Source organism: Pseudopipra pipra, chromosome 24, assembly GCF_036250125.1.
Source record: "Pseudopipra pipra isolate bDixPip1 chromosome 24, bDixPip1.hap1, whole genome shotgun sequence".
NCBI lineage: Eukaryota > Metazoa > Chordata > Aves > Passeriformes > Pipridae > Pseudopipra > Pseudopipra pipra.
The window spans coordinates 2,872,501-2,890,409 of record NC_087572.1 but is presented as its reverse complement, the minus strand read 5'-3'; the positions used below and the strand labels follow the sequence as shown (position 1 = coordinate 2,890,409).

Here is a 17,909-nt window from a genome sequence, read left to right as displayed (position 1 = left end):
GGCACAACACCAAACAGATAACAGAGGACTGGAGCCATCCCTCTGCCCCACAGCCCAGCCCAGGACAAGGGCTGTGCAAACTCACCCAGGCTCTGCACAGCAACTGAGCACCAACACTGCCGAGATTTTCCCCTTTTAAATCCTTCACTTCTGTCCCAGCCACAAATCCCAGAATTTCTAGGTGATCTGCATCATTTCCCCAGCTAATCCCTGCAGCAAGATGGGCAACAGGATGGAAGTGGACCCATGAAGGAGGCATTGCCATGGAAGGGGTTAACACACTTTCCTAGACCCATCCTAATGAGCTGCACAAGAGCTTTCTGTGATTCAGGTTTCCTTTACTGATTTACCACTAACCCTGGATAAGCAAATGAGCAATTAGCAGAGCTGCATCTGTGATGTCATTTAAATTCAAATGATACCCTGGCTGCTCATTAATAGCAGGATGTGCAGCTCCAGAGGATAAACCCAAATCCTCTCTTAGCAGAAGGTAGAAATCCCCTTCTCCCAGGAGGATGGGGGGATCTGCTCAGGAACATTGGGCTGGTTTCAGGGGACTCATCCCAGGGGCTCCCAGAGCATCCTGGCAAACCCCCCTGCTTTGTTCAGGAAGGTCCCTGCAGCCCTGTGCCCACCATCTGCCTTGGCATCATGCTGCTCACCCACCTGGCACCTCGGAATCCACCAGGCTCTGCATCCATGGGCACGATCCAGGGGAGATTCAACCTGCACAGCTTCAGCCCAGCAGGACAAGTCCCTGTTTCTGACACAGCAAAGCTGTGTGAGGTTTGGCTCCATCCAGGGGTTACAACAGGGGGAAGTAGAGCTTTTATAACCTGGAGAGCAGATGTTCACCTTCAGGGCAGGTGGGAGTGTGGGGCTCAGAGGATGCAGGACTGGGCATCGTTGCCTGATCATGGGAATTTAAACCTGCAGCATCATTTTGGCTTACCCAAAAATCCAGGGGGCTGGGGGCCCTTCCCTGTCAGAGCTGGGCACCTGCAGGGCTCACAACAGTGGCATTCAGGGACCTGGGGAAGGTCCCAGCAGAGCTGGTGCCAAAGCCAGGCCGAGTGGGGCAAAGGGAGCTGCAAAGGACCTGGGCATGGCCTGTCCCACACTTTTTTGGGGGTGAATGGCCTGGCCAGGAGGGCATTTCTTCTGCCACTTGCTCTTACCCCTCCAGCTGCAAAGATTCATTTCTCTCCTCTGTTTCCCTCCCCAGGTCAGAACTTCATCCAGTTTTGGGATCTGCCCATGGGGTGCCTCGAGGAACATTAGGAAAAGCTTTACAGGAGGAAACTCATCCCAGAGCCCTGGGGTATCCCTGGCACAGCCCAGTGGTACTGGCAGGTTCCTGCTCCTCAGCCTCTCTGCAGCAAAACTCTCCTCCTAAACTGCCAAAAGAACACAATGTGAATCACATGAGTTTCATCAAGCATTTTATCAACAGGAATCTTCATGACATCACCGGGGAATGCTGGGGACACTGAGGCAGGAGGGGGCTGGTCCCATGAGCTGCCCGGCTTTACACAGCAGTGTCAGCAGACCCAGCTCATCCCCCTCCTCCCCCAGCAAAGATCACCCAGAAAGGACACCGAGCAGGAAATTAGATTAACGTTTGCTGCAGTGTCTCCACGCTGCTGTGCTGGGCTGAGGGCAGGGAGGAAGGAAGCAGCAGCTGGAGAAGGGCCAAATCCCCACTGGCAACGCGGCCGACCTTGGGACGAGGTGCTCTGCACACGCTGCCCTTCGGGTGAGGATGTAGCAAAGCCTTGTCACTGGAGAGCAGCTCCCTCAGCTGATCCAGTGCAGGATGGAGACCCTGGGGTGACTTAACTGCTGGGATGCAGGGCTGAAACAGTCTCAGCCCCTGGGGAGGGTGGAAGGCTTTTTTTCAGCAGAGAGATTTCCCCTGCGGTAACCCAGGGAACCCACAGACCACTGACACGAGCCCTGTCCCTGTGGAGATCCTCCCCTCCTGGTAATGCCCTGTTCTCCCACAAAACATGTGAATTACTCCATTTTCACACAACTACCTTCACTTCTCTCTGCCCTGGGTAACAGGGAGGTGTTCACTTTCCTCGTCTGGAAAGAAGAGTTGAACTGAAAGCAGAGTCTGCCTCCTCCTGCAGCCACAGGGACAGCTCCCTTTATCCTCCCCCATAAATAATAGAAGGATTCATTCACAGGCTTGTAACAGATTAAAAATAAATAAATAAAAAAGTGCTTGATTTTGTTTTGCCAATCATGCACTCAATGTAATTTTCCTTTCTCATCCCCTTGTGCCAGTGCCTGTGGACTCACAGAGATTTTAATAAGCTGGAAAGGTGCCAAACCATTTCTGTCTCATTAAAAAAATATCAGCACGGTGACAAAGGTAGTTTTTTCACATCAGTAGTCAAATCCACTTGCTGAATTAAAATCCAGCTGACAGGGAGACTATCCATTTTTAATGGGAGCTTCCTCCCTCCTGGAAAGGGGAAGCATGTGGGGGTTATTCATAAAAGGGATCAGCATTTCTCACCAACGTTCCGCTGGCTTCGGTTTCATGTGAAGTTTGTAGGCAATTCTTTATAAACCTGAGTGAGGGATTACAACCATTCCCTTCCTGGGCAAATACCCTTCCATGAGCTTCCCAGGCAGCACCCGGAGCCCAGGCCCAGGTTGTCCCATCATGGACATTCCCTTCTCCCACCACATGTGCTGGGTCAGGGCAGGGGCACCACAGAGGCAGCCGAGGTTTGTGAGCTTGGGGACAACCTGGAGCAGGGCACAGGTCAAGGGGGGGGAGAAATCCCAAAAGGAAGCTGTGGCTGAGCAGATAAGTGATGCACGTGCTTGGAGAGTCCGGCCCCACGGGCTGACCCTTCTCTCCAGGGGCCATCCCCGAGCTGAGTCGGCAGCAGAGCTCCGCTCCTTTCAGCACAGCCACAACAATTTACACAAGCTGCAGCTCTGCCCCTGCACCGAACACAAAGCCTTTGTGTGGAGGAACCAGCAATTCCCTTCCCCCCAGAGCTGCTTTCCCAAGACAGCCGTTTTCCGTGTTTTCTTTAAGTGAGACAGAAGGATCCCGAGCTTCCCACGCCGAGCACTCAGAGCTCACCCACCCTGCCCGGAGCAGCGGCCGCGGCTCACACGCAGGGACCAGCCCCGCTCCTCTCCCGCAGCTGGAAAGAGCAACCTGAGCTCTCCAGTATCTGGTGGACAACGTCCTTCTCCATTTCTCCATGAGCACCTGCTGCTCCCTGGACTTATTACCTTACTGCAGCAGCAGAGCTGGCTCCGGGGGCTCTGTCAGGCGCCGGTATCGCTGTATCGCCGGTATCGCCGGTATCCCAGGCAGCCCCTGCTCCCGTCTCCTGTCCCTTCTCCAGCCGTGGCCGTTGCTCAGACATGCAGCTCCAGCTCCATCCCAAGGCCACACTGATGCTGTGAGCGCTGGGGACCCACGGGGTGGCCACATCCTGCCTTTGGGGGGGGGATGGAGGCTCCAGACCCCACATCCCTCCTGTGCTCGGCTCATCCCACCACACACAGCCCGGCCTGGCTGGGGAAAGATGGGGGAGTTAAAAAGGATTCCTGACCCCCTGTCCTGGGCTGGGTGGCCTCCCCCAGTCCTGGCTCGTGGCCCAAAAGTCAAGTCCTGCACCACTGGCTCTGGCAGGTGTTCACTACACAATTCCCTGGGAATTGATCCCAAATGAGCAAACCCACTGTTCTTACAGAATCTGCCACAATAGGAACTCTATAGGTAGTTATCTGATGATGAAAACACCTTGCACTGAAGGCTCAGTCATCTCCCCCCCTCTGGCAACCCTGACCTGAGGGAGCTGTGCTTCCAGCACTGGTTTGGGAGCCAGCATCTTGCAGTGCTGATTTTTGGGATTAGCCAAACCTGTGGCCAAATGCTGCAGCACAAAGGGCACAGATGGCACAGCATGGCTGCCATCCCCATGAGTCACCTGCCCTCTAATCCAGCTTCACCCAGACTGGGGTGTCAAACGCTGACTCACCTGCCCCGGGAGTTGGCCGGGTCCCATTGCAAAATCCGACACTCCCAGCTAAGGAAGAATTCCAGAGGATCTTCCCTCCCTGGCAGACAGGCAGGATCCACACAACACCCGTTCAAAAGTCAAACTGTTGATTAAAGTCTGGACATACACACTGTTCTGTTCCATTGTGCTCAGCTTTAATAATCTTTTTATTGTCCTCGAGGAAATACCCAGGTAATTAATTGGAATGAGTAAGGCCTGACCCAGGGAAACAGAATTCCACTGGAACTGTCAGGGTAGTGACTGCTTTGCTGGATTCGTTGGTGACACCAACAATGGACTTTAGGCAGACAGTTCCAGGGTTTATGGGATGATCCTGTGCTAAATCATAAGTTACCACACACAGCAGCTGAAATGAAACTCAATCAAAATAGAGCTCTATGCCCTGCTGAAAGCTGCTCCTCCAAGAGCTGCTTTTTATACCAAAACTCACCTATTTGGAGGTTTGGTGCTTGAGGAATGAAGTCAGAGTGCAAAACTGCACGGGGATGTTTGAGCTGCTCCTCCCAGCCCAGGGCCCTCCCTCCAGCCCTCCCTGGCCAGACATCAGCTCGGGAGCCTCATTTGTGTCAGACACGGCAGAGCTGAGCACGAGGGAGCTCTGATGAGCCAGGTTTAGTGATGGCTCTGAGCACAGAACTCTGCCTCAGTGCTGGCATTTATCTCTGGGATCACAGCAGGGAGCACGAGGCCCTGTCCAGAGCAGCAGCAGAACAGTTCTGTCCCCTGAGGCAATTCACTGCTTAGTTTCAATGTAAACCCAATGGTGACTCCCAGGCAAACTGCCAAAGTCACACAAGTGGAAAAATTTAATAATCCAGCACTGAGTTTCTATAAACTTTGAACCCTTGCACACACACACACACACCTGCCATTGTCCCACCTGTTGACACAACAAATACATCTTTCTTTTGTGTGAGCTACAGAGACTGGCCTGTCCATGACTCACTCCAGCCTCACTCCAGCAGACTCATTTTCAGTTAAATTATTTAAGCCAACTAAACTTGAGTGGGGCCATTTTGTGCAGTTAGATATAATTACTGCAGCAAGTCCCTTCTCTAAACCCTGTACCTGTCACTTCAGGAAGATGGCCTGGGTCAAAACCCCAACGTTCAGCACTAGCAGATCCACCACAAAAAGAGCAAGTGAGATCCATGCAGCTTCCACCCCGTCGCACCAGGCACCTGCACAGTCACTGTCTGAACTACAGCAGCTACAAATAAAAGGATGAAAAACAGAGAGAAGAGGTTAACCAAGAAGCTGGAGCAGTGAAGGGATCAGACAAGTTTGGGTTTGGATGATGGGATCTCAATCAGGGGATCAGGAGTGAATTCGGTGATGTCAGTCAACAGCTTCCCAGGACAAAGCTTTGCTGTACAGACACAAATGGAAATCAGCCCAGAAGAGATTCTGTGCTAAAAAACATCCAAGCAACAGCACTGAGAGCAGCAAGAACAGTGAGAGCTCAGGAGAGGACAGGAGAAGGCTGGTTTATCCCTTGACTGGTATTTAAATATAACGTTAGTACTTGAATGGCTTAAGTAGGAAGGAATTAAAATATTCAGCTAAACACAACTTAGAAGTTACACTCCTCTTAAAGAGCACATTTAATTGCTCTTTTTAAACCTAAACCACCCTTTATGGATAGATGAAATAAGAGGAGGGAGCACCAACAATAGAAGCTCCAAAGGAGAGAGGTGGGGGAACATCCAAAACCAGCAGTGAGGCCCTTTATCAGAGTCCTGGAGGCAGGAGATGGAAATAGGTGTGAGGGAAGATAAGCAGTGACTCAGGTACTGAACATATTTAAAGAACTTCTATTAGTGCTAAGATTAAAAGGCACTGGGAGGTCACCAAACCCATGTGGAAGCAAGATTGGGATGATAAAGGAGGAGGCATTAACCCTTGGGAGCTGCACAGCCCAGGGCTCTGCAGCCTCCCAGTCATTTGTGCTGCCCAGGAACATCCCAGGGAAAATCCAGCTGAAGGAGCCCAGGATCAGCATGTCCCAGATCCAGGGTCTGTGGCTTTGTAAGCACCAAATCCACTCAAATGTACTTTTAAAAATGTCTTTGTCCAGAAGCTTCTTGGAATTTATTATACACATTTTAATAACAGATGATACTCAACATTCAAGCTGCTGAAGTAGGTTTACAAGCACTTGAGCATACAATGATACTTATGCTAAGAAACAAAGATGCAGCACATAAGGAAGTGCAGGAGCTACTTTCAAATATCCCCTTCCACCCAAGATCTACAGCAGCCCTGCTTTAGTTCAAAACCCTACATGATGGCAAGTAAAAAGACTCATCAAATATCTACACTTCATTGTACACATCACATCTACTTCAGATGCAGGACAAAAAAAATTCAAAATATGTTCCATTCCTCCTTCCAGAGGAACTCCAGACTTCAGAACTGATTTGATTTCAGAAGCACAGCTTGAGTTTTTAAAAGAATTCAACAGCAGTAATCCAGCAAGTTTCCAGTATGATGATATGGGGGTTGGAACTGGGTAACTTTTAAGGTCCCTTCCAACCCAAACCACGCTGTGATTCCATGATTATGGAAAGGCAGTGAGCCCCCAGGATTCCTCAGATTCCTCACACAACTACAACTCCTTCACTAAGTTAATTAAACCTGCTGTCCATTTTTTGCAGGACCTTGAAACATTTTACTTGCTCTGACAAGCCATTTCCACAGCACATGTTGTGGTTGCTTTAAGCTTCTCCATCCTATCAGAGCTGACCAGATAAGGCTGTTTGACTCTTGCTTTGCAAGAACACAACAGGAGCATCACTAATTAAAGGGCTCTTCCTGCTCCCTCAGGACAGTTAAAAGCCCCAATTTTTCCAGAGCCAGCATACTGGATCAAATACTTTTTCATCTCTGAGTATTCATGAACCTCGTACAAAAGAAAGCTGATTAGCAAATGTAAATGCCCATATAAAAATAGCCAACATCTGTTTAAATTTAGAAATTTATTTTGTTTAATCCACAAGCTTTATATAGCTTTAGTTAAAAAAACAAAAACAAAGAACAGTGAAAACATGACAATATCCAAAGTTCAGGTTCCTCAAACTTTCAAAGACCCACATCTCTGAAAGTTGCTCTGACCATTCCGAAGAACCGTAACGAGACAAGATTTATGAATTGGGGCAACGACAGCTCACAAATAAAATTTATGGAACTGAAGGAATTATTATTTTTTTTTTTGTTTTTTTTCTGGGACTGCTGATCATGGAAACTGCCCTTTAAAAAAAGAACATAAAAATACAAATGAAATTCCAGTGTTCCAAATCAACATGTTAACATCAATATAAACCCACAGTGTCCTGGTAAACAACATGCTTTCATTTATGTACCATTCTAAATTGCTATTCTTGATTGGCTTTAATGGAGACTATACAGGCAACAGTAGAAAGCATTAAAATATAGATGTACTTCCTTGGAATTCTGCAGTGGTTTTACTCCTGGGCAAGCTTACAAACCACAAAGGTTAGTAGCATCATGTAAGTGGATACAAAAGAAGTCAAATGAGACCCTCACAAATTATGCTCAAGGCTTTGTTGGAGTTCAAAGAAACAAGGGAATTGACGGTCATGTTTCAAACCTTCAAAACAAAATTCCTACTGCTTCTAAGAAGTCTCACTCTAAATGAAATTATGCTGTCAATGAAAGAATGTCACTAGTACACTGTGGACACCTTTTGTAATGTAAATCCATGCCCTTTTGTACATGGTGAACCTCAACCTAGCAATTATTACAACAAATGTTATATTCTAAAGCTCAAACACATTTAGCAATTTGAAATTGAATTCTGAGTACAAACCAAATAAAATGTACATTATATCAAAGGGCCGGGCCTAGGATGGGGGGGATACTTGCGCCTTCCTCATGGACCTCAGGGCCTTCTCTCGCAGGTGCTTCTCTAGGTCATCCAGGTTGTCTTCAGGTTCACTTTCTGTCTCCTTCAAACAAAGACAAAGCCCTGATTCAAACACCCAAACCGAGCCAGGCCCCACAAATCCCGAAGGGAAACCCACAACACACCAAGGCTCCTCCTGGAATCACGGCTGTCAGTCCCAGCAGTGCAGTGCACGTCCACCCCCACCTGCTTCTTACACTGGACCCTCACAAAGTGCAGCTCAGGCACCAAATTCCTACCTTTTTGGGTTCTGTCTCTGCTTCCTGGTCTTCCTGTGTGGAGGTGGTGTCTGCTGCAGCCACAGCAGCAGCTGCTGCGGCCGCAGCCGCCTTCTCCTTCTTGTGTTTTTTGTGCTTCTTGTGCTTTTTATCCTTTTTATGCTTCTTATCCTTCTTTTTCTTCTTCTTCTTGCCACCCCCTTCTTGATCTGAATTCTGTAACGAACAATGCAACGTATTACAACTCATCCCTAAGGCTTCCAAATTCTCTGGCAAAGAGTGGAAGTGTCCCTGGGAAACACCTCAGGTGAGGATGCCAAACAATCTGTTCTCTCCCTGCTAGGAACAGCCTAAAGTTTGCATGCAAGATTACTGAGCACAAATAAGCCCACACCACCTGACATCACAAAACTCATGCAGACTCATAAAATGGGACTTTTCTTCCAGAATTTCTATATAAATAGCACTTGTATTCACACTCTGAGATGTTAAATTTGAAAAATTTATGTTTTTAACTACGAAAAACACCCCAAGGATTTTTCTTCCCCCTCCTGTGTGAAGAACCTCAGAGCTGCTCAGCAGCTCAACCTTCAGGAACACAACTTGCCCTGTGACCCAGCATGGCTTTATGAGCAAACAAATACCCTGGCAGGTGAGGGGCTCTGAGTTGGGCTTTTGGCCTTTTTTGCAGGTGACCAGTTGGCAGAGGGAGAACGAGAGCGAGCAGGAGATGCAGGTCCTTGGTGCTTTTTGGGTGCTGGCTCGGGGGACCCCGAGGCCGAGCGAGACGAGGACACGCGCCGGGGGCTGGGGGTGGAAGCCCTGAAAAACAGAAGAGTCACAGTCAGAGATGAGACACAAGTAAAAACTAACCAAAGAGCCAAATTAGATGTGTGCTTATAACTTGGTCAAGCTGCCACTTAGAAGATTATTAATTGCTTTGCTGGCACGTTACAAAAGGCCAAACAATCCAGTAGCACTGTGGGTCTGTGATGCAGGAGGATAATGCAGCCTGAGAGCCTGTTAAACAATCCTGCTGCTGCTCAGGAGTGATTGCTCCCTTCCTAATATCACTAATTCATTAAAAGTCAAGAGAACAGCAATGCTATTGGATCACCCAATGAAGAGTGCAAGGCTTTCCACTCAGCTACATCTTCCCAAAACAATAAGCCAGCACCATATTTTTGACTATGTGCTCATAAGAACAGCATCACACTAAGGACAAAAAGATTTCGAATTTTAATACTTTCTCTCAGATGCCCACCTGCAAAATGATTTATGAGCTAATGAGAAGTGTTGGTTCCCTTCCACAGCTAGGTTTAAAGATAAAGTTCATTGTTCTTTAAAGCCAGCAATTAGAAGAGAAGGCTCAGAGAGAACCCATGGCAGCATTCCAGTGCCTCAAGGGGGCTTAAAAGAAAAAGGGAGAGGGACTTTTTATGCAGGCAAGCAGTGACAGGACAGGGGGAATGGTTTTAAACTGACAGAGGGCAGGCTTAGATTGGATACTGGGAAGAAATTCTTTACTCAGGGTGGGGTGGGGCCCTGGCACAGGTTGCCCAGGGAAGCTGTGGCTGCCCCATCCCTGGAAGTGTCCAAGGCCAGGTTGGACAGGGCTTGGAGCAACCTGGGATAGTGGACCATGCATGGGGGTAGAGCTGAATGATCTTTAAGGTCCCCTCCAGGCCAAACCAACATGAGATTCCGTGACCCCCTGGCTATTCCCGCTGCGTTACAACAAAACCAAAACCCCTCGTGAAACCCAAAGCAGCAAAGATGGATTGTTTTACTTTGTCTTCTTGGGCTCGGGCGTTCTGGACACCCTGCGGATGGGTCTGGAGCTGGGAGATGGGGACTGTCTCCTCTGGGGCGACGCCGACGCTCCCCTCCGCGGCGGCGGCGGGCTGGCAGAGGGGTGGGAAGCTCGAGGCCGTGGCGAGGGTGAATGCCTTTTGTTTTGAGGTGGGGAACGTGTTTCCCGGTTGGACCTGCTGGGAGGAGATCCCTTCCTGTGCTTGGAGGACACGGAAGGGGAACGCCGCTTGGCCGTCGGGGAGCTCCTCTGCTTCGGCGGCGGCGAGTGGGAGACTCTGCGCTTGGACTGCGGGGAAGGGGAGGCCCTTCGTTTGGGAGGGGGAGGAGGGGAAGCTGTTCTTCTCTTGGGAGGTGGTGATGGAGAATATCGCCTCTGGATTGGGGGGGAGTATCTCCGGGGAGAGGGAGAGCGCCGGCGAGGGGGCGGGGATGGAGACCTGCGGAGAGAACCAACAGTCAGGGGCCAGCCAGGCCTGGGAATCAGTCCTGAGGTTCACCCAGGGAGGGGGAATGGAATTCTTCTAAAATCCTTTAGAACTTCTACTACAACCCTTTAAAAGTTCTAAAAATTTAAAAGGAAAGTCTTTTAAGGCTTCTAAAAATTCGAACTAAAACCCTTTAAAACTCCTAAAAATTTCAAAGGAAACTCCGTCAAAGTCTTCTAAAAATTTTAACTAAAATCCTTTAAGACTTCTAAAAATTTAAAAGGAAACTCTTTTAAGGCTTCTAAAAATTCAAACTAAAATCCTTTATGAAACTCTTCTAAGGTTTCTAAAAATTTAAACTAACATCCTTTAAAAGGTCTAGAAATTTAAAAGGAAACTCTTTTAAGGCTTCTAAAAATTCAAACTAAAATCCTTTAAAACTCATTGCCCAGAGAAGTTGTGGCTGCCCCATCCCTGGAAGTGTCCAAGGCCAGGTTTGACAGGGCTTGGAGCAACCTGGGCTAGTGGGAGGTGTCCCTGCTCATGGCAGGGGATGGAACTGAACGAGCTTTAAGGTCGTTCAGTTCAAGCCAAACCACTCCACGATCGGCAATTCCGCGATTCAGGATTTGCTCCAGGCATCCAGCGCCATCCAGGCCACGCACCCACCACCCACACTCTCCCCAGCAAGCTGGGAGCCAAGGAACTGGTGAGAGGGCATTTCTTTTCCCATGTCCCAGCGGGAAGGGAACAAACCCTCCCTGAGAAGGGCCCTACCTTCGCCGGGGCAGGGACGGGGAGCGCCGGCGCCGGGGAGGGGGGGCCGGGGAGGGCGAGCGTCGCCGCCGCGCCGGGGGCGGAGAGGGACTCCTCCTCCTCCTGCTGCAGAGAGAAAGGCACTGCTCAGCAAACCTCCAGAAAACCTCCAGAAAACCTCCAAAAGATTCTTCTCTACTCTGCTTTCGCTACACAAAATCACCTCGTTCGCACGGTTTGAAACGAAACCAGAACCACGGGGGAGAAGCAGAGTGGAGTCTTTGTGAAGAGTGTGAGACAACACGGGTTTTACTGTAACTCTGAGCCCACCAGGGACAATCCCACACTCTGCACCACCTGATGCATCACCATCTTGTGGCCAAAGATGTGGCCAAAGATATTCCAAATGTTTGGAATGACTGATGGATAACGTGCCGAGTTAATTTTCTCCACAGTGTGAAACTGCACCCCCAAAACCAGCTTTTAGCTACAGATCTGAAATCCAAAATCATTTTTTCTTGAAATGCAGAGAGGGGAAAAAAAAAATAAAAAAATCACAGTTGTTGCTAAACTGTAGCTATCTGGATTAAAATTATTCACGAAATGAGCCATTTTCTGCTGTGCCAGGTTTACAACAGACTTCTGGGAGGGGAAATTTTAATGCAACACATACTTGCCTGGAATTTTAAAGGAGGGGAATATTGGTAAAATGTTCTTTTTAAAAAAAGCAATTAAGATAAAATGACTGGATAAGGGAAAAATGAAAGCAATTATAAAGCAAAGCAGCTCATCTACATAAACTGAGATTCAAAATACAATGTTCTTTTATGATTCCAAAAAACCTCAGCCTTCAAAGGTGCTAATTATCCTAATTAAACATACATTTATGCAATAGGCAGTTGGAGAATTCAGCATGTTACAAAACAGATCAAACCCTTTGAATTGCAACCTGTTTTACACAGAATTGTTTGACAAGATCCATCATTAGAATGGTAGTTGTCCTACTTATCTCTTACATCACGATGTGTGCTGTGAGTATCTTCTAGCTGGGGCTTAATTACAGCTTGCTCAAGGGTCATTACAACAGATTAATAAACCCATCAAACACCCAGCTTCCTGCACCTTCCTGTATTCCCAGATCAACACAGAGAAAACAATATCACAAATAAAGTGCTGACAATACTGCCTACACAAAAGGAAATAAAGGAGGTGTTCACTACCAGTCTACTAATTGTCTGCTAGTAGTGGTTTCAAATATCTAATGAACTGAGGAATGAGACTTTTGAAAACTCCAATTATCTGGGACCCTGAACATCAAGATCTCATTTGCTCGTTGCAATGGGCCTGGAGGGCTTTAGTCAGTGGCAGCAGGAATCCAGTCCTGCTCAGCCATCCTTCAAACCAGGTATTTGGGGTGAGGAACCCCAAAGAACACAAGTGTTCAGGTGTTTGCAGGTATCAGTAAGATGTCAGAAACACTAATGTTATTAATGTCACAGGCTGATGGGAATTAACAAGTAGTGAGCAGGGAAGGAGACAGAGCAGGTGTTGCTCCTCTTTTTTTTTATTACCCAAGGAACCCATCAGTCTGAATTTTCCTCACCTTACCACCTTGAGTGTGCAAACCCAAAGGACAACAAGTGCTTATCCATGACAGTATAAATGACAGCCAGCCTAAATGATTTTCTAGATGTAAATCCTATTTAACAGATGAATTTCTAACCAACCTTTTCATCACTGGCGATTGCCACCTCTTTTCCATCTGCATCCTGAGAGCAGTGGAGGAAAAAAACAGAACAAAACAAATCTATCTGCCAGGTATCTGAGGCAAAAAAAAATCAACACACTCAAAGAAAGGTCAGAGTCATTTTTGCCAAATGAGGAATGAAATCTTGAAACGAGATTGGGCGAGCTGGACATGACTTAATTGTGATGTATTCTCTGACAGATGCAGAGGAGATAAACAACAACAAATAGAAGAAAAAGATGTCAGTTATGCTCAAGTTGAGAAGGAATTACCGAGGGGAGGACTCCTTCTGTCGCTTCCGTGGAGACGGCGAGGGGCTGCGGGAGTGCGAGTGGCGCCGGCGTCGGCCGACCTCCCCGTTCTTCACGTTGGACCTCTTGGGTCTCTCCTCTTCAGAGGAAGATGAAGAACCAGAATCTATAAACGTAGAAGAATCACTCTCTGGGAAGTGATCCTCGTTACACTCATCACAGTCACTGACATTCCAGCCCCCGACCTCCTCTCCCCCAAAACAAGGAGCCGCTGTCTAAAAGCGGTTCAACGAAAAATGTGGGCTGAAGTCAAGTGATAAATAAACTCATCAGAGCTGGGTAAAAATACTTGCAGCAACCCAACTGTCCCCATAAAATTTGATTAACCAGGTAATTTAGAAGGTGAACTGCAGTCACTTATAAAACACTGCGTGGACAAAAACCTACGCCAGGCCCAGGTGAATTTAATGATCTCAAAAATAAAAGAGTCCCAAATATTAGAAATATTAGGAAGTAACCTACAACAAGAACAGATAAAATAATCCACAGCACACAGTATTTGTGTGTGATGTTAAGAGTTTAAAAGTGCAACTCTTAAAGATGCAAACCTGTTAATAAAAGATACCTTTAAACTTTAATTCTTCCTGAGAAACAATTAAAGGGACCTCACCATGAGTGGCAAATCTATAATTATGTTTACAGTAGCACTGCAGATAATTTTTATGGGCATTTGAACTTAACCTTAATTACTTCCTGCAAAAGCAAACTACAGTCCAGTTTTAGGAAATTTCTGTCCTCCATACCAGATGACGACTGTTGATTTTGCCTCCTGTACTGGCGCCTCTGTTGGACAGAATCTGCTGCAGCCATTTTACCTCCTTTGTCTTCTTCTGAAAGGACACACAGGGACAGAACATTTAAACCAAAAGGTACAACTGTGCCTCATTCAGGCAGAAGCAAAGTCACGTACAGCAGATCATCAAGCACGGGGGTTTCCCCCCCCAAATCTTAAGATAACATTAAGGCTGGAATATGCTTTGGTTGAGCTTTTTTCCAAGAAATCTTATCTAGAATGAGGCAGTGTGAGTGATTATCTTTAGCCTTCTGAAAACTCTCGCTTTCAGTGCCAGACTATTGGGTTCAGCACCTCACTGCCCTTTACTATCGTGCATTTTTGACTAAAAACCCCACCCAAAAGCAGCGCTGAAAAGCGAGAGCCGTTACCTGATTCCGACAGCTCTGCCTTCCTTGGCTTTGGTGCTGGCGAGGGAGACTCTCTTTTCTCAGTACTCTTATGTTTGGGTGCTACAAGACAAGAATCAAATCACTCAGCTGTGACTCATTACACCCTTCCACGCTTTGCTGCCCTTACAAACTGCACAGAGGCAGAACGTGGCCGAGCCAGGAGAACACAAACATGGTCCCCTCACCTGAAGTTCTGCTCGGTGAGACGGAGCCGCGGCTCTTCCTGGCGCGGTTCGACTGCTGCGGCGTCGGGGACCGGCGGGGTTTGGGCGGGGGGCTGGGGGGCGGCGATGGCCGGTGCCTCCGCCGAGGAGGGCTGGCGGAAGGGGAGAGCCGGCGGGTTTTCCGAGGAGGGCTGGACACGGTTCTTTTGGGAGGCTTCTTTGGCGGAGACCGGGAGCGCGAGGAGGAGGAGGAAGAGCTGCTGCCGGATAAGGAGGCCGATGAACGTCGTCTCCTGCAAATCCAACGCCACGTTAGAGCCCGGGGCAGGCAGACTGGGGGCATTGCAGCACGAACACAGAACTGCAGTTGTTTGCAAGCACAGACATTGAGCCACAGACAACAGCACTTCCAAAACACGGTGGGCAGCCTTCAACACTTGGTTGGTAGAAGAGGAGAATAACAACCAATCTTTCATAGTTATTCTTAAACTACATAGTGAGCTAAAAATTGTTAGTGTCACCTTCGCTGGCTTTCTGTCCATCTACAGGCTACCACTAAGCTTCTCCCCTGGGAACAATTAGTTTTGTTTGGGCTCTCTAACTCTTGGATGGTTAAGAGAATTCTCTGTGTTAGCACGTGTGATTTAACGATCTTCAGGACAGATCTGTATAAGAGTTTAGTGTGCAAGCACACTGAAATGGCTTAATACCAGGAGGTAAAAATTTCAGACAACTTAAGGACTTAACAATTCAGAATCAATCTATCCATCCTGATGTTTTAGTCTTTCATCTTTACTTTGCAAATTTTAAAAGGTAGGGCCTCAGAATTCTGCGGCAAAATTTGTGGCAAGTTCTGTTGCAATTGTGTACCTGCAGAATCCACCTTTGGCTGCAGAATTCCTGAGAACCTGGAAAAAAGAAACCCTACCTTGAGTGAGATAAACATTTGCTGAAAGGGAGCTCTTGTACATCTTGCAACATACATGTTTGATACTGTTCACAGTTTTCCCAGTAACTGTGTGAAATGAACATATTGACAAACTCAGGAAACAGTCACACCTTGTCACAAAAAGGAAGAAGTGTTCCTTCCTCAAAAAGAACAACTGCTGTACACAGGAAGCATCACTTTAATTCTCTTCCTACTATGAGGAGGATAAGAATCTGTTCTCTCCCCATGAAGACAAATGTCTGTTTTGCCATTGCCACAACCACATAATTTACTCTGCAAGGCAACTGAGAGCTTTGCTACTAGAACCACTGCTTATGCTGTCAAAACTGTAACTTCCAACACCAGAGAGCAGACCTTGAAGGTTTTTTAAGTAAAATAATATGAAGAAGAAACACATTTCAAGTCCAAATTTGATTTTGGTTTCAATTTTACGTGATGGAAATTTAAACAATTAAAAAACTTCTAAAACTAAACTCCAGTTACTTGTTCTCATTTTTTTCCCAGGCAGGGGGAAGAAAATATTAAGACTCAAGCAAAAGAAGTCTTAAGAGATGTCATGTCAATCTATGCTGGGAGCTACCCAGAGCCATTTGAAGAAGTAACAGTTCTGAACTTGCCACTTTTCAAAAAGAACAGTGCTGAGAACTCCACCTCAGTCAGAAGAAATCATTTCACAGCTCCAACTGTGTTCCCCCACCACACACTCAGGAAATGTGACCCTGCAGCGTTTCCGTCCCTCTAATCCTGCACCTGACAGCACGAAGGTGAGACGAACCAGGCCACTCTGTTAACACCTCCTCCTCACAACTAGTGTTCCCTTCAAGCTTTCCAAGTTTAACACTTTCCAGCTGTCTCAGAAAGCAGGAATCTTACCTCCTCACGGGGGACCTGCTTCTTCTGTGCCTGGGTGGGGGAGGCATTCGCCGGGGTGGGCTCCTCCTCCGCGGGGACGGCCGTCGGCGGGGGCTCGGTCGCCTTCTAGGGGAGTAAGACCTGTCATGATCAGAAATTCCAATGAAAAGCAACTACCTAATTCACAGACTGGAGGAAATTTATCCTCAGGGCACCGAGTGTTGAGTTGCTTTTCTCCAAGTGCATCATTTTAAGGCAGCATTTAGGTTAAGATGCAAAGTGTACATTCACACACGAGTATTTTACAACATCTTCAGCAGCAAACCCGTCTCCTAAAGAAAGGTTACACAACTCCCATTATCTATCAAATGCCATATTCAGTATTAAGTAGCCCAATTCCTTCTCCAGCCAGTGTTGGTCACTGTAAGCAGCTTCTCATTAATTGATAGAAAGAAAACACTCCCAAACACATTTATGCATCAAATGCATCTTTCTTATTTGGCCTAAAACATCCACAGCTCAACATCTCTACAAACATCACTAACCAAGAACATTAAGTGGCCCCTTCAGCAGAAAATATTCATTCTCAACCTTCACAGTCACTTGAAGTCCTACCTTGACCGTGACCTATGACGCCTTCTGGGTCGAGAATGAGATGGAGAACGGGATCGAGACCTTGACCTTGACTTGGACCGAGTTGGGGATCTTTGACGAGTCTTCTCTTTCTCCTTCTCTCTCTCCTTCTTTGAATTACGTTCTGGTGAAGTTTCCTTAGTCTCTGGTACAGGAGGTTCAGGTTTAGGAGCTTTTGGGATATCACTGTTAAAAATAAATATTTTCTTTATAAGCACATACAAACCATAGCCCAGAGAGTATCCAGATATTCCCCTACAACAAACATTCTCCTGCCCATCCTCTGACAAGATGCTCCAAAACTGTAAAAAGAGTTAGAACATGGTACAAGGATTCCAAGAGAAGAAAAGGTAACACACAGGCTAAGTGCTGGGAGACAAGGTGGTACTGTCAGGAAGTGAAAATAATGACCAGGATAACAAAACCAGAGTGGCAGCAAAGCCACAGTGGCAGCAAAGCCACACTGCCCTTAGAATTCTACACAGGGAAAATAAATATTACTGAAGAATATTACATGAAGATTATTCAATGAAGATTATTAAGAGAAGATTATTAAGTGAAGATTATTAAGTGAAGATTATTAAATGAATTCTTTGGCTGTTGCAGGGGCACAGGGAGAAGCATGACCCCAAGTCAAGTCCCACTGAGGCACTGAGCTGACTTTCATTTTTCAAAGGCAACCCACAGTTCTACACCCAGAGTTCTCCCACTCACCTGTTTGAAGTTGCCTCTTGAACGATGGTCTCCTTTGGTTTCACGGAGGGTTCTGGCTCAGGAGTGGCCTCTTTCTTCTCCTGGGCAGGAGTGGCACTGCGGCTCTTGGTCCGGTGGTGGGGGGAGCGGGAATGGCTCCGCTTCCGCTCCCTGC

General features: G+C 47.3%; 1 protein-coding gene across 17 annotated transcripts in view; it reads right to left on the bottom strand.

Moving 5' to 3' along the window:
* Positions 1–1,425: 1,425 nt before the first annotated feature.
* Positions 1,426–17,909, bottom strand: part of SRRM1 (serine and arginine repetitive matrix 1) — a 23,734-nt gene continuing 7,250 nt past the window's right edge. For 3 of the 17 annotated variants that reach the window (XM_064634990.1, XM_064635005.1, XM_064635007.1), the window contains 13 exons: positions 17,756–17,909; positions 17,024–17,227; positions 16,430–16,549; positions 14,629–14,900; positions 14,423–14,503; positions 14,002–14,088; positions 13,220–13,364; positions 12,928–12,969; positions 11,222–11,326; positions 9,995–10,456; positions 8,849–9,026; positions 8,226–8,420; positions 7,025–8,029 (listed from right to left, as the gene is read on the bottom strand). The exon at positions 17,756–17,909 is cut by the window's right edge and continues 47 nt beyond it. In XM_064634990.1, coding sequence (XP_064491060.1) covers positions 7,925–8,029; positions 8,226–8,420; positions 8,849–9,026; positions 9,995–10,456; positions 11,222–11,326; positions 12,928–12,969; positions 13,220–13,364; positions 14,002–14,088; positions 14,423–14,503; positions 14,629–14,900; positions 16,430–16,549; positions 17,024–17,227; positions 17,756–17,909 — 2,150 coding nt within the window. In that variant the 3' untranslated portion in view covers positions 7,025–7,924. Of the gene's footprint in view, positions 5,272–7,024; positions 8,030–8,225; positions 8,421–8,848; positions 9,027–9,994; positions 10,457–11,221; positions 11,327–12,927; positions 12,970–13,219; positions 13,365–14,001; positions 14,089–14,422; positions 14,504–14,628; positions 14,901–16,429; positions 16,550–17,023; positions 17,228–17,755 lie in introns of those variants that run through there. The other 14 variants (XR_010425034.1, XM_064634993.1, XM_064634992.1 and 11 more) reach the window with 14 other exon arrangements.